This window comes from Nannospalax galili, unplaced genomic scaffold (genome assembly GCF_000622305.1).
Source record: "Nannospalax galili isolate Female #2095 unplaced genomic scaffold, S.galili_v1.0 scaffold101, whole genome shotgun sequence".
Classification (NCBI taxonomy): Eukaryota; Metazoa; Chordata; class Mammalia; order Rodentia; family Spalacidae; genus Nannospalax; species Nannospalax galili.
This window is the reverse complement of record NW_008345700.1, coordinates 1,388,256-1,401,061: the sequence shown is the minus strand read 5'-3', so window position 1 is coordinate 1,401,061 and position 12,806 is coordinate 1,388,256. Positions and strand designations below refer to the sequence as shown.

Below are 12,806 nucleotides of genomic sequence, written 5' to 3'. Positions count from 1 at the left end.
ATAACTCCAGTTCCAGGGGATCTGATGGCCTCTTCTGACCTGTGTGGGCGTTGCAGGACACGGGTGCACTTACTTACATGCAGGCAATACACACATATACATAAAATAAAAATAATAAATTTTTTAAAAAAGAAGAGTGCTTATTTCTTTTCTGGAAGACTGGAGCAGTTCCCAACACCCACATCTGAAGGATCATAAAGGCCTGTGACACCTGCTCCAGGGGACCTGATGCCCTCTTCTGACCTCCAGGGGCACACACACACACACACACACACACCAAAATAATTTTTAATAAAAAAGATTTTATATATGGGAAACCACAGAAGGAACAGAATGTTAGAAACCTGATAGCAGATATTAAAATGTCAAGGGTAAAACTGGAAGGAAAATCTGAGGGAGTTTCTCAAATCGTGAGACAGAAAGACAAAGAGGGCAGAAGATAGGTCATTAGTGTGAAGTTTTGGCCTTTTTCCACTTCTTCATGTGTGTATGTGGTGTGAATGCATGTGGGTATGGGTGTGCATGTGTGCTTGTGTGTGTGCACATGCGTGTGGAGGCTGCCAGGTTGCTGTCACTCATCTACCTTACTGATCGAGTCGGTCTCTCAATCAAGCCCAGAGCTTGATGGAGATTCCCTGCTGCCACCCTGTGCAGCTGGAATAGCAGGTGGGCCACCTCACCCACGCAACATTTAGGTGGATTTCTGGGGACCCAAAGTCCAGTTCATTATGTGGCAACTGGTTTAATCCCTGAGCCGTCTCCCCGGCTGCTAATTTTTGGTTTGAGTTGGGGCAGATGGAATCCAGAATTGGCAGATATTCATCTGTGAATCGCCTTTACATAGTTACAGTGAAGCCTTAAAGAACAAATCTAACAAAACTAGGATGCAGCTAGTGAAGAGGGGAATGGAGGGAAGGGGAGGGACATGTGTCCAGAAGAAGAGATCGTATGAGTGTTCTGTTGCTCCTATAACAAAGTGTCACAGTGGGTGGTCTACACTGACAGAAATGTGTCTCGGTCTAGAGGTTAAAAGGCCAAAATCCAGCAGGATTACTCTCCCTTCCAGAGTCACCAGAGAGGCTCCTTCTTGCCTCTCCCAGCTCCAGGGGACTCCAGGGGTCCCTTGGCCTATGGTCATATCACTCCAATCTCTCATTCTGATCAGGTGGCTGCCTCCTCCTTGATGGCATTTGATTATAAGAAATGTCCCATCTGGGCAACTCAACTCTGCAGTGGGAGCTTGAGGACAGACTTGCCCTAACCCACTGACCTTAGGCTCTGGAGGCCCCTTGCTGTGCCCGCCACCCACCTTCCCTGCCTCTCCTTCTCTCTGCATCAGCTCCTTGGCTGCTTCCTGCTCCTTAGACAAGACCGGGCTGGATGTGGCTCCTGCAGCTATGCCTGTCACTCCCATGGCCACCAGAGAGAAGATCCGGTCCAGGTTCCACAGCAGCCATGACCTGATCCACCGCCTGTTTGTCTGCATTTCAGGTGGGAGCTCTGGGCCCATGACATGGGCTTGAGAACATGAGGGGCTTGCTGCAGGGGAGCAACATTGCGGGGGCAGGCCCAGCCTCCCCCTGGCTGAGGGGCAGTGTGGTCTGTAGAGCAATCCTGGGGGCAGGATTAGATCTGCCCCACAGGGAGGGAGGAGGAGCTCTGCAGGGGAAGGTGGGGAGCACTTTCCTCCAGGGGTGGCGAGAGGTGACAGGCTCAGGTGGGGAGAACAGCTGGACCCTGGATACCACCTCATAGTGGGATCTACTCTGGGATCCATGGCCATGTGGGGCCTGTTCTGAGACCCTGCAGTCAAAGTTATTCAGTGTGGTTTGGGGTACTGGAGGAACTGTGCCACTGGAGTATGGATACATCTGGATGCCTGAGTTTCTGTGATGGTGAAAGGTGCTGCTATAGGCACGGTGTGGGGTGGGGGGGGCTCTATGGGTGTCTCTTGGCAAGCAGTCAGGACCATTGAGGGGAGGTGGCTGCGACCTGTGGATAAGTTGCATATTAATGAGAGCCGCTGTGGTGAAGCCAGCAGGAAACACTTGTTCCTTCCCATCTCCTCTGGATCCTGCGTCTGTACTTATGGCAAGTGAATCCTCTCCCAGGGGGTTGGGACGTGCTCATCCATGAGCATTGGGTGGGACCTATCCATGACATGGCAGTAACCTCATGGTGTGGCCAGCTCAGCCTAGCCTTCTGTCCTTCTGTCACTTTTCCATCAGGTGTGGCTGACCAGCTGCAGACGAACTATGCCAGTGACCTGAGAAGTATTCTCAAAACACTGTTTGAGGTTATGGCCACCAAGCCAGAGACAGATGACAAAGAAAAGTTAAAGAAGGGTGAGTCCCCTCCATAACTCCTTTTCCAGGGGATCCGATGCCTCTGTGCACACTGCACAACATGGATACACTTACACACATGCAGGCAATACACTTGTACACATTAAATAAAAATACTAAATAAAAAATGTTCACATGAAAATATTCTAAAAAAGAAGAGAGTGAGTGAGTGCCCCTGCAGGGCAGGTGGTGAGGCTTGTGCCAGCCACTGCATCCAGGCCCCAAGAAGGGCATACACAGAAAATCACCTCAAGGCAAGCAAGCACACACCCCAGGGTCTGCCAGACCAACGTGCCAGCTTGTCAACTTGGGGAGATGAGTGTGTAGCCTGGAGAAGTGGCTCCCCATGCCTCTTTTCAGGGGGGTCCTGGCTCTGGACCCCTGCAGAGGCTAAAGCAAGTGGTCCAACTTTTTAACTGCAGAAGTTGGGGACCTGCCCTCCCATTTTAGACTAGACCAGATGACCAGACAAGGCACAGCATTAGTTTTACCCATCTGACAAAGTAGCCGCAGGCCAGCTCGAGTGAAGTGGAGGGGACATGTGCCCATCTCCCCATGGGACGGTGGCAGATCTGTTTCACATTTACACACACGCAGCACACTGCAGGCATATATGTGTGCTCTCGCATTTATATGTAGGTATATATACATGTACACACTTTCATGGACGTGCATGCCTTGCATACATAACAAGTAAACAGGAACTTGGCAAGGAAGGTGTCAGGACAGGAGCTGACAAGCACAGGACAGGAGTTTGCACTCTGTCCCTTTAGGGTCCCTGCTGGGAAAGGGGGCTAGACTCCTGGTGCTAGGCTGAGGTTCCTGTTCTCAAGGAGCTACGTCTTAGCACAGAGCTTCTGATCATGGGGGTATCTGGGTACCTGGGAGGGCCCAGCTGGTTTGGGAAGTCTGGCTCAACAGGGCATGTTCTTGCTGGTCAGAAGCCTCTACCTCAACCAGCTTTGCTACCTGGTCACCTTCCGCCTGGAAATCCAGGCAGGGCTGCCTCCTGGAAATCATGACTCAGAAAGGGTGGTGATGAGGACTGCACCCTCGACCACACTCTAGACATGGTTCTCAGATGCTGGGCTTCAGAGTCCACCTGCCTTGGGGGTCATAGGCCAGGGAATCTGACCACTCAGTGCTGGGATCTCAGGGTTAGATCCCTATGTAGGGGAGCCACTGTGTGCCCCACAGTCCACCACACTGTACAAAGAAGGGCCCTTAGACAGGAACACCTTTGCCAGTATTGGCACCCCACCTGCTGAGGTGACTTGTTCTGTGTGCCAAGAGATGGTCAGGGGACTTGGAGAACCTGAAATTTTGGGAGCACCCAGATGCTCACCCCTGGGGAGAACAACCTTCTACATCTACTTTATTTCCCACCAAAGCCCGTGGCCTCCCTCTCTCTTCCAGTAACCCAGACCCTGCGGAGTGCAGCCTTGGAGGACTGCGCGTTATGCCAGGAAACCATGTCTTCCACAGAATTGGCAGCCAAGACCCGTGAAGGGGACTTTGAAGGTATGTGGGAAGCTCTGATATGGACTCGGCATGCTGTCTTCTGAGCAGAACGGGCTACTTTACATGGTGTTCAGCTTCCGTCCATACCCAGGCACCCAGGCCATTGGAGGGTACAGCTTCCTATGGGAGGTAGCCCCCCAGTCTGTACCCCAAACCTGGTACTCAGTATATACAACCCCCTTGCTGCTACAGGACCTCAGGCCATGTATTTAGCATTTCATCCTGGTAGACACAAGGTAAAGGGTGGGGAGCAGGGATTGACTGGCTGCACCAAAGGAGTCTCACATAGCAGCCTCGGGACACCCTGGGACATTAATGGGGGCTGTGGGGCTGCAAGAACTGTCTTTTGGTGGGGAGGCAGCTGCAGACTAAGCAAGTCATGTGGCATCCTCTTGGAGTGGGCTGGAGGCCAAGAAGCTTGGCTATGAAAGGAGAGGGGTCCTGGACTGTTTGAGGGCACTTCAGCACATCTGTGGAGGGGCCTGTGGAAGAGGATGTTGGCAGACTGTTAAATGGATCCCTGGGTCACAGAGGCCTGGATTGGTGTCCAGCCAGATGGCAGCAGATAGGGCTGACCAGAGATGGCCAGGTATTGGCTAGGGCATGAACACCAAGGTGGACACTGCCATCCTACATCCTGGGTCCAGAATGCCCGCCCTAGGGCCTGCAGCTGTTGTGTGATTGCCAGATGACACTTTCCACTGAAATTCTAATCAGTCACTGGCAGTACTGACAAGTCAAGGGCCGGACCAGAGGAGTGGGATCAGAGGTATCTTCCTGCCAACCAGGCCTCCGCCCTACCTCTCCCCTCAGCTCCCCTGCCTTGCATTGCTGATGCACCCCTCTCTTGTTGTGACAGACCCCCCTGAGTGGGTACCAGATGAGGCCTGCGGCTTCTGCACCGCCTGTAAAGCGCCCTTCACTGTCATCCGTAGGAAGCACCATTGCCGCAGTTGTGGGAAGGTGGGTGGGGCCCCACTGGCTCCCAGCATCTTAGGGGTGGTGTCAGGGCTGTCCCCAGATCCAGCATCAGGGTTTGGAAGTCAGGGCTGATGTCCTGAGAGGCTGGCAACATTGTGCAGATACCCTTTTGAGTCCTGGGCTCAGCTTTGACTCTGCATATTGGGACATGCTTGGATAATGCTGGAGTTCAGTCCTGGCCACTTCAAGCCAAGATCAGGGAGGGGACAGAGGGTTTAAGCAGGAGTCTGTAGTGGCCATGAAAAAAGCCTAGATACTCTCAGGAAGCCTGTCCTTTTGGGGCCGGGCCTGCCCAGTGTTTCCTGAAAGCCTCAGCTCCACAGCCTGCTGGGTCAGGGCCAAACAGACTCCCACACACCATTGCCCTGCCTGGTTTGGATTGGAGGGCTGTGTAAGGGGGTTGGCTAAGGCCCTGCCTGCTCACTGCCAACTGCCCCTCCTTGGCTTCCAGATCTTCTGCTCCCGCTGCTCCTCACACTCAGCACCACTGCCCCGCTACGGGCAGGTGAAGCCCGTCCGCGTGTGCACACACTGCTACATGTTCCACGTCACACCATTCTACAGTGACAAGGCAGGCATGTGATGCTGTGCTCAGTGCTCCCCAGCCTGTGCAGGGCTGGGGACTCCAGGACAGAAGAACTGTGTCTGCCTTGCATCCTGTCCAGGGTCTTCAGGAGGAGGTGCTGCACCTGCTCTGTGCCCTGTCCAGGCTGTGCTGCAGGAGGGCGGGCCTCACTGCGTCACATCAAGCTGTTACGGCTGCAGTCCTGCCTGGCCTCCAGAACGTCCTGAGCCTCTGTCTGCTCTCCCTGGCCTCTCCACCAGTCCTGGCATGAGGGCCAACAGGAGGTCAGCTCTACCCACAGAAGGAACCCAGGGGTGCCTGGTCGCTGCTTCTAGGCAGGGTGCCTGCCAGGACAGGGTTGGGGTCTCCTACCCATCCATTGGAGCTCTGCTCAAGCTGTGTGTACTAGGTAGGACAGCGCCCATTCTGTGCACTCAAGTGTGTAGCTGAGAATCTGGAAACAGATGTGAAGAGGCACCAAACCCCAGAATCAGCAGAACTTCCTGCTGCTTTCCGCCCACCTTACTCCCCAGTGCCCTGCCACTGCCCACTAAACACACACATCTCATTTCTTCTTGGAGGGGGAATGTGGGAAGCAGACCCAGTGGGGGGGGTCTTTGGGGGAAGCAGACATGCCTTTGGCATCTGCCCCATTGCCACCTGCTGGCCGAGTAGGGGCTGACACCTACTCACACCCACAGGCTGAGCTCCCAGGTTCTTGGGCCTGGGCTTCACCAGGCTGCCCCTCGCTAGGCTGATGTTTTCTTCTTTCCCTCTGTACCCCCTGGACTTGAGCTCACTTCCTCAGACCTCAGAGCAGCCAGGACAGGCTGAGATGCTTGGACACCTCCTCAGGCTTCAATCTCAGGCTTCACATTGCAATGACGATTACAGTTTTATTTTTAGAGAGATGACACACCTACTGCTTCTTTTATAGGACGAAATCCAATTGCTGTTCAGCAGTGGAATATACATGCACAAAAATGGCTTCTGTGAGGGGCAAAGAGTATATAACAGAGGGAATATTATGTATGGAGATTATTTTTATTTTCTAAATGCTGTAATTCGAAACCATTTCCATAAATCTATTTAAGGATTGCACACGCGCTCCTGTCTTCTGTGAATACTGACTTCTTGTCCGTGTTGGCTTCTCCTCTGAGAGGCTGAGCATCTATACTCTGGGGATATTGGAAGGGTAGACCTTGCCTTCCAATCAGCCTCAAGGAGGGGAGTGGCCACCCTTTCCCCCTGCAAGCCTGCGAGAGTGCCTAGTTCCCCAGGTGCTCTTGTGAGGATGGCTGGCTCCCCAACCATTGCCCATTCTGTAGCCCAGGCTTCTGGCCTGTGTTGGGGCTCAGGAGGGAGGGGCAGAGATAGTGTCTTTGGCCACTCCACTTTGGTGAAATTGGTCTCAGGTCTGTGATAACTAGCAGCCTGGGGATTGCCTCCTTGTACCCTGGAGAGAATGTAGGACACTGGCTCAGGCAAGGATTGTCATGATTACTGAGTCCTCATCTACTATTGGAGCCTGGGCTTATGGGTCTTGGGTGCCCAATCCCTTGAAGGTGGGTGCCTGGTGACCACAGGTAGGAGGCAGGGCTCATGGAGGTCAGACAGTAGCTGACTGTGTGCTTCAAGGAGGTTCATCAAGAGGCAGAAGTGTCCAGTGTAGTAAAGAACTGGGAAGCACTGGGTCCAGCTGGTTCTACTGGGAGCCGCCCTTGGGATTCGGGAGTTCTGTTAGCCCACGACTACCTCACAGTGCTTGGCAGCTGGCAGCGGGGTTCTCGTTGTTCTCTGGCTATACATTGTCCTGGGACAGGGCCCTGGGCATTCCCCAGCATCCCCATCCCAGAGTCCAGTGACAGGCAGGGGCCCACAGGTGCTCAAAGGCCAGACTGCCTACAGCGCCACATGGCTCAAGTTGGCAAGATAAAGGTCTAGGGCAGAGACTGCTGTGCCTGAACTTGAGAGGTGGCATGGATGGGGAGAAGCAGGAGCCCCACCTCAGTGCCCACAGAAGTGGCTCTGTGGCCCCACCCCACTCCACCTATACTCACGAGATAGCAAGAGGCTTCATTAGTGCTCCCCTCTCATGTTTGTGTTTCATCACAGCTAGCTCGTCCTCCGTCTCTATCTACCTCCCCTGAGGACCCCAGGTGCAGCTGGAGGCAGCATGGCATCTCTACACTCAGCTGAGTCCTGGGCTGAGTGGAGAAAAGCTGGCCATAAGCAGGACAACTGATGACCCTGGGGTGTGTGACATGGCATGGGACTCTGAAGGACTCTAGTGTTCTTGTGGTAATGATGGTTCTGGAGGTAAATGGAGGGAAGGGTTTAAGGCAGGGATTCCCAGTACTCCCCTGTGGCCCTGACCCAGCCAGAGTGCTGGCTGCAGCCTCTAATAGCCACCAGGGGGCACCCTGGTGGCTCCTCAGTACTGCCTGGCTTCTAGGGTTTGCTTCTCTGCAGGGGCACCCCACGGTGACTGTGTACCCCAAGTCCAGACAGAGTTCTAGCATAGCCAGATTCTGTGGCCATGCCCTAGTTTTCTGGATCTTGCAAATGAGTTGTAGGTTCTACAGGGGCCTAACTGTCATGGCAATGGCAGGCAGACTATGCCCTCATAGCTCTGGGAGGCCAGGAAGAAGGGTCCAGGCTAGCACTAGGTGCCTTTCACAGCTAGGGTTGTGGTGGGGGCTGGAAGCATTCCGGATTGGGTGGTTTTGTGGCCTCTATGGATTTGGTGCTGTAGAAGTGTGTAGAGGGAGCTGGGGGAAGCAAAAGGGACCCATGTACCCACCTCTTGCCATCCCCATCCTCCCAGGCCCACATCTAAGAAACTTTGAGCGAAAGTAGTGCCAACTCCCACCCACAACACCCACTGGCCACAGCAGAGCGTCTGTGGTTCATGGGAGACCTCCAAGGAGGGACCCCACAGCCATATGGGTCCAGGAGCAGAGGCAGAGTCATGCTGGGCCCTCTCTGTGCCTCTTGGCCAAAGCCGAGTTGGTTCAGCTGCCAGAGGTTCTGGCCCTCCCCACCACGGAGACCCCATGGCAGCAAGTGCATCCACCTACGTCCCTCTTCTTTTTTAAAAAATTTTTCTTCTGTGAAATCTTTTGAAAGATTTGGACCATTTAGCTATGAAATTCATTTAGGGTACAAATAGTTAACTAGTACAGGGCCCATCCGTCTAGTAGGAAAAACACTGCAAAGAAAAAAAAAATGTACCCCACTAATTGTTCACCTATACAATTAACTGTTTTAAACTTAAAAATGTTGGCATTCTGTTAGTTTCCACAGACAGTTAATTACATCTTCATGCATTTTGATTTTCCCGTCGTCTTCGTGGAGACAGCATTTCTTGCATGTCAAATTTCTGGAAGGGCTCAGAGACCTGGCCTGGTGCTTTGTGGCTGGCCAGCTTGGCAGCCAGAGGCTCCACCCCAGGTTTTGACCGGTTGTGACTTGGGCAGGCCTGCTCCTTCAGGCTCCATTTCCCTATGGGCAGGGCCAGGGGTTTGCAGCACTTACTGGTTTGCGGCACCCCTTTGTGCTTAGCCTGCTCTTGCCTAGGGCTTTCCATGCACTCTTCATTGTGTCACCTCCCCCCAAGAGCTGGAGGCTACCACACTCATTTCATAGTTAGAGAAACTGAGAATCAGAGAGCCAACTTCTCATGACCGTACTAAAATCCAGAGAGGCTGTCAGGGAGGAACTCAGATAGAAACTTCATACATTCTTTCTGGTGTGGGCACACCACCAGCCTCTCAGTGCAGGGAACAGAGGCTTCTAGGGGACTGGGCTCATCATGGCTTTCCAGAATCTGCTGATCCTACCATCCTTCAGACCCAGACCTGTCCTCCTGGAGCTGTTCCCTATGGATCTGAGAGGCAGGTGCAGGCTGCAGTATTCAGGCAGGTGGGCCAGGAAGGGGTGGGGAAAATAGGATGCTGGGGATTGGTGGCTTCAGGGTGTCTGCTCCAGTGACTGAGGCCAAAGGTGGGAGAGGAGGGGGCAGGGCCAGGCCTCTGGGGGCAGGTGGTGGAATAGGCCTCACCTTTCTGTCCTGACTAATGTATAGCATTCCCTGATGCTCTGCTGAGGCCCTCAAGACACGTGGACAATGTTCCCAAACCTGGGGAGGGGTATGAGTGGATTGTCTACTGGAAACTGATGACCCTGGATCCAGAGAAAGGAAACAGGGCCAAAGTACCTGGGAAGAGATGTGAGAGCAGTCTCCTCCTCCTCCTCTTCCTCTTTCTCTTTCTGTGCCCCCCCCCCTTCTGTCTTTTTGAGACAGGGTCTCCCTGTAGCTCCAGCTGGCCTGGAACTCACTATGTAGACCAGGATGGCCTCATACTCACAGAGATCCACCTGCCTCTGCCTCCCAAGTGCTGGGATTAAAGGTGTGTGCCACCACATGAGAGAGCAGTCTCATAAAGGTTTCTCGGGACTCTGTTGGGTGGGAGCAAGCAGCCTTTCCCCATGCTGGACCAAACCCCCTTCATTCCACCCTCCAGATGCCCCAGAAGTGGGTGTTAGCTTCATTTATAGCCAGGGAAGAAACTGGGGTGGGAGGTTCGACCAGGAAAGACAGGCAGACTGGGATTCCTGGTCCTCCTTCCAGAACTGGGGGAGTCCCTCCAGATTCTTTCTTCCAGACCTGTAAGGGAACACAGGGCTTGGGGGGATGGACAGCACACTACAGAGTGCATAATGTCTCCCTTCTGCCCCACTGTGGACTTGGCAGTTCCCACAAGAAAGATCTGGGCTTTGTCCAGAGAAGGGACAGGGAAGGATTTGGTAGGCCACAGTACTTGGAATGGTGGAGGAGGAGAGCTGAGATACAGATGAGGGTCTTGGTCGGCTAGGCAGCCTGCTGCTTCCTCTTCCCAAACCCCAGCCACTCTGTGGAACCTGTGCCTCTGCCCCATCTCACACATTGTAGGCTGTGGTTGTAGAGACTCTCCTGGCCCAAATAGGGCCAGCAGCACATGGCACTTGCACACTGGTACCTGAGAGGTGGCTTCCAGATCTCCCCTGGAGATCCAGCTCAGCCTGCAGCCTCCTGGCTTGGCCCCTCGGTCATCTCCACTACCCAATTCTCCTGGGCTCCTGGAGAGGGAGAGACCCTCAGGCTCCAGAAAATGCTTAGTCCTGGGTACAGCTGGCAGGAGGGAGTGTATTAGGTCGAGATTAAAAATTTCCCAGGCTGGGAGGCAGCAGTTAAGCCACCCTGAGCACCTGTACCCTGCACCTGCACTGAAACCTCCCGCCCCAACAGAAGGAGGCAGCAGGAGGTCTTGCTTTAATATCCCAGGTGACCCTTCACATTGCTGGCACCCAGGAGTTAAGCTCTCGGGGCCCCAGAGCTCAGCCTGTGTCCTCGTGCTCCCTAGAGATGGACGTCCTCCTTCCTCACAGCTCCGGGCAGCCCCAGGCGAACCTGCTCTATCTGGCTCCCCAGCCAATACCAAATTATTTTAATGTCATCTAGGGCTGTTTGTCGCAGCATGGGGTTCCGCACTGGGTTTTGTAGGGCTCCACTGGAGCACCTGTTTTTCTTAATCTCGCCCCACAGGTCAGACATCTGTGGCTCACACCCGGGTTGGGAGGGAGGAGGCTCTGGTTTCCACACGCCCAGATTGACTGTACCAGCCCTGGGTAACCAGTGTGGGAGCACCAACCTCCATTTTTCTGTTATTTCCAGGAGACATTCAGGTTTCCTTATCTGCATATGGGGTACACGGAGACCCACAAGGAAGTATTGATCCTTCAGTAAAGTGCTGTGGCATTAATAGTTTTGTTGTGTTGGCAGCAGTAGCCTCGTTCCATTTTAGGGGATGTTGTCAAGACCGTATGTTACAGAACCCTCCAGCCTGCTGGTCCGTTCTCAACCTCTAAATCCAGTGAAGAGTTCAAGGGGTCCTGGGGGCAGAGCACCTGGAGTTGCCCGTTCCCTGTGCACTTACAGACTAGCGGGGATGTGGGTGGGGTCCAGGTCTTTAAGGGCTTACAGACTGGTGAGGACTGGGGGAGGGGGGGTTCCAGGGCTTTAGGGCTTAGGGTGGCGGGCCAGCCAAGAGCTTGCTGAACTTGCCTCTTCCAAGTAGGGCAAAGTAGCTTTCCCCCCGATACTGGCTCTTGGAATGCCCCTACCCTTCAGACCACACAGCACACGCGGGCCCTTCCCACCTGTGACGGCAGATTTGGGGCCCTTAGGCTTGGTGACCTTTCTTCCAGCCCTCAAGTCCATCAGGAAACTGAGGGAGCGGCTCTGCCAGCTTCGGAGCGGCCTGGCTTTGAGGTACCTCTCTCCCCAGGTCGGCCTTCCCTGAAGCCACTTTGTGTGCGCCCAGGGCACAGGTGCCGTCCGCAGCCCTAAGCGCGACCCCTGTTTCCGCCCCAATCAGGTCCGGATGCCCGATTCTCCCTCCGCGAAATCCGGGGCGCCGCTGACCCTGGGCTACAGGTCGCTGCGCACGCCGTGCACGGACACGACGAAGCGCATCCTGCCCGGGTCTCCCGAGACACACTCCACGTCCTCCCGGCCCCCAGCTCCCTGCGGGCGGTCCCGCCGCGCTCCGCTTCCTCCCGGCAACTTGTCCTGCCAGAGCGCCCTCATTGGCAATCCCCCCCCACCCCCCGCCCGGCCGCAGGCCATTGGTCCTCGGCCGCAATTTACATAGACGGCTCCGGCCAATCGGCGCGCGGTGCCTACTTAACATGCACGGCGGCCACCACTCAGTGAGCGCGGGGGCCGGGCCACCACGTGCTGTTGCTAAGCTTGGGCTTCTAAATTGTTACTACCGCGGGCCGGCCTATCCGTGCCCAGCTCCGCATCTGTCAACATTCTGGGCCAGGCCTGAGGCGCACGGCCAGTCCCCATTGGCCGCAGTCCGGCCCAGGGCCCGCCCCCAAGGCCAGAGTACCGATGCCGATTGGCAGCCCAGGATGCCAATCATCCGTATGTGTCAATTTGAGGGCCAGAGGCTGAGGGTGGCGGCCGAGCGCAGGAGTCCGGGAGTCAGGCAAGTGTGCCGCCAGGCGCGGGGCGGGCGGCCAGCGGAGCCGGCTGGAGCGCGCCGGGCAGCTGCCGCCGCCGTCCCAGGCGCGGGCGGCAGGATGGAGCTGAACTCCCTGCTCCTGCTGCTGGAGGCGGCCGAGTACCTGGAGCGCAGGGACCGAGGTAGCGCGCGCCCCTTTGTGCCCGGGTGGGCGGGCGGCGGGCAGGCGGGCGCGGGGGACCGCTGACCGCCCCGTGTGTCCGCAGAGGCCGAGCACGGCTACGCCTCGGTGCTGCCCTTCGACGGCGACTTCGCCAGGAAGAAAACAAAGGCGGCCGGCCTGGTGCGCAAGGCCCCGAACAACAGGTACCGCCCCTCCCT

The 12,806-nt window shown here is 55.3% G+C and overlaps 2 protein-coding genes across 5 annotated transcripts in view; both read left to right on the top strand.

Annotated features, from left to right (window-relative positions):
* The window catches only part of Zfyve28 (zinc finger FYVE-type containing 28), a 128,357-nt gene extending 121,599 nt beyond the window's left edge, over positions 1 to 6,758 (top strand). For 2 of the 3 annotated variants that reach the window (XM_008841843.3, XM_008841845.3), the window contains exons 9-13: positions 1,340 to 1,491; positions 2,229 to 2,345; positions 3,762 to 3,866; positions 4,726 to 4,829; positions 5,299 to 6,758. In XM_008841843.3, the coding sequence (XP_008840065.1) occupies positions 1,340 to 1,491; positions 2,229 to 2,345; positions 3,762 to 3,866; positions 4,726 to 4,829; positions 5,299 to 5,430 (610 nt within the window). In that variant the 3' untranslated portion in view covers positions 5,431 to 6,758. The remainder of the gene's footprint in view (positions 1 to 1,339; positions 1,492 to 2,228; positions 2,346 to 3,761; positions 3,867 to 4,725; positions 4,830 to 5,298) is intronic. The other variant, XM_008841844.2, reaches the window with a different exon arrangement.
* A 5,627-nt stretch (positions 6,759 to 12,385) lies between these two features.
* The window catches only part of Mxd4 (MAX dimerization protein 4), an 11,798-nt gene continuing 11,377 nt past the window's right edge, over positions 12,386 to 12,806 (top strand). Inside the window, exons 1-2 of one of the 2 annotated variants that reach the window (XM_029567693.1) lie at positions 12,386 to 12,607; positions 12,692 to 12,791. In XM_029567693.1, the coding sequence (XP_029423553.1) occupies positions 12,388 to 12,607; positions 12,692 to 12,791 (320 nt within the window). In that variant the 5' untranslated portion in view covers positions 12,386 to 12,387. The remainder of the gene's footprint in view (positions 12,608 to 12,691; positions 12,792 to 12,806) is intronic. The other variant, XM_008841842.2, reaches the window with a different exon arrangement.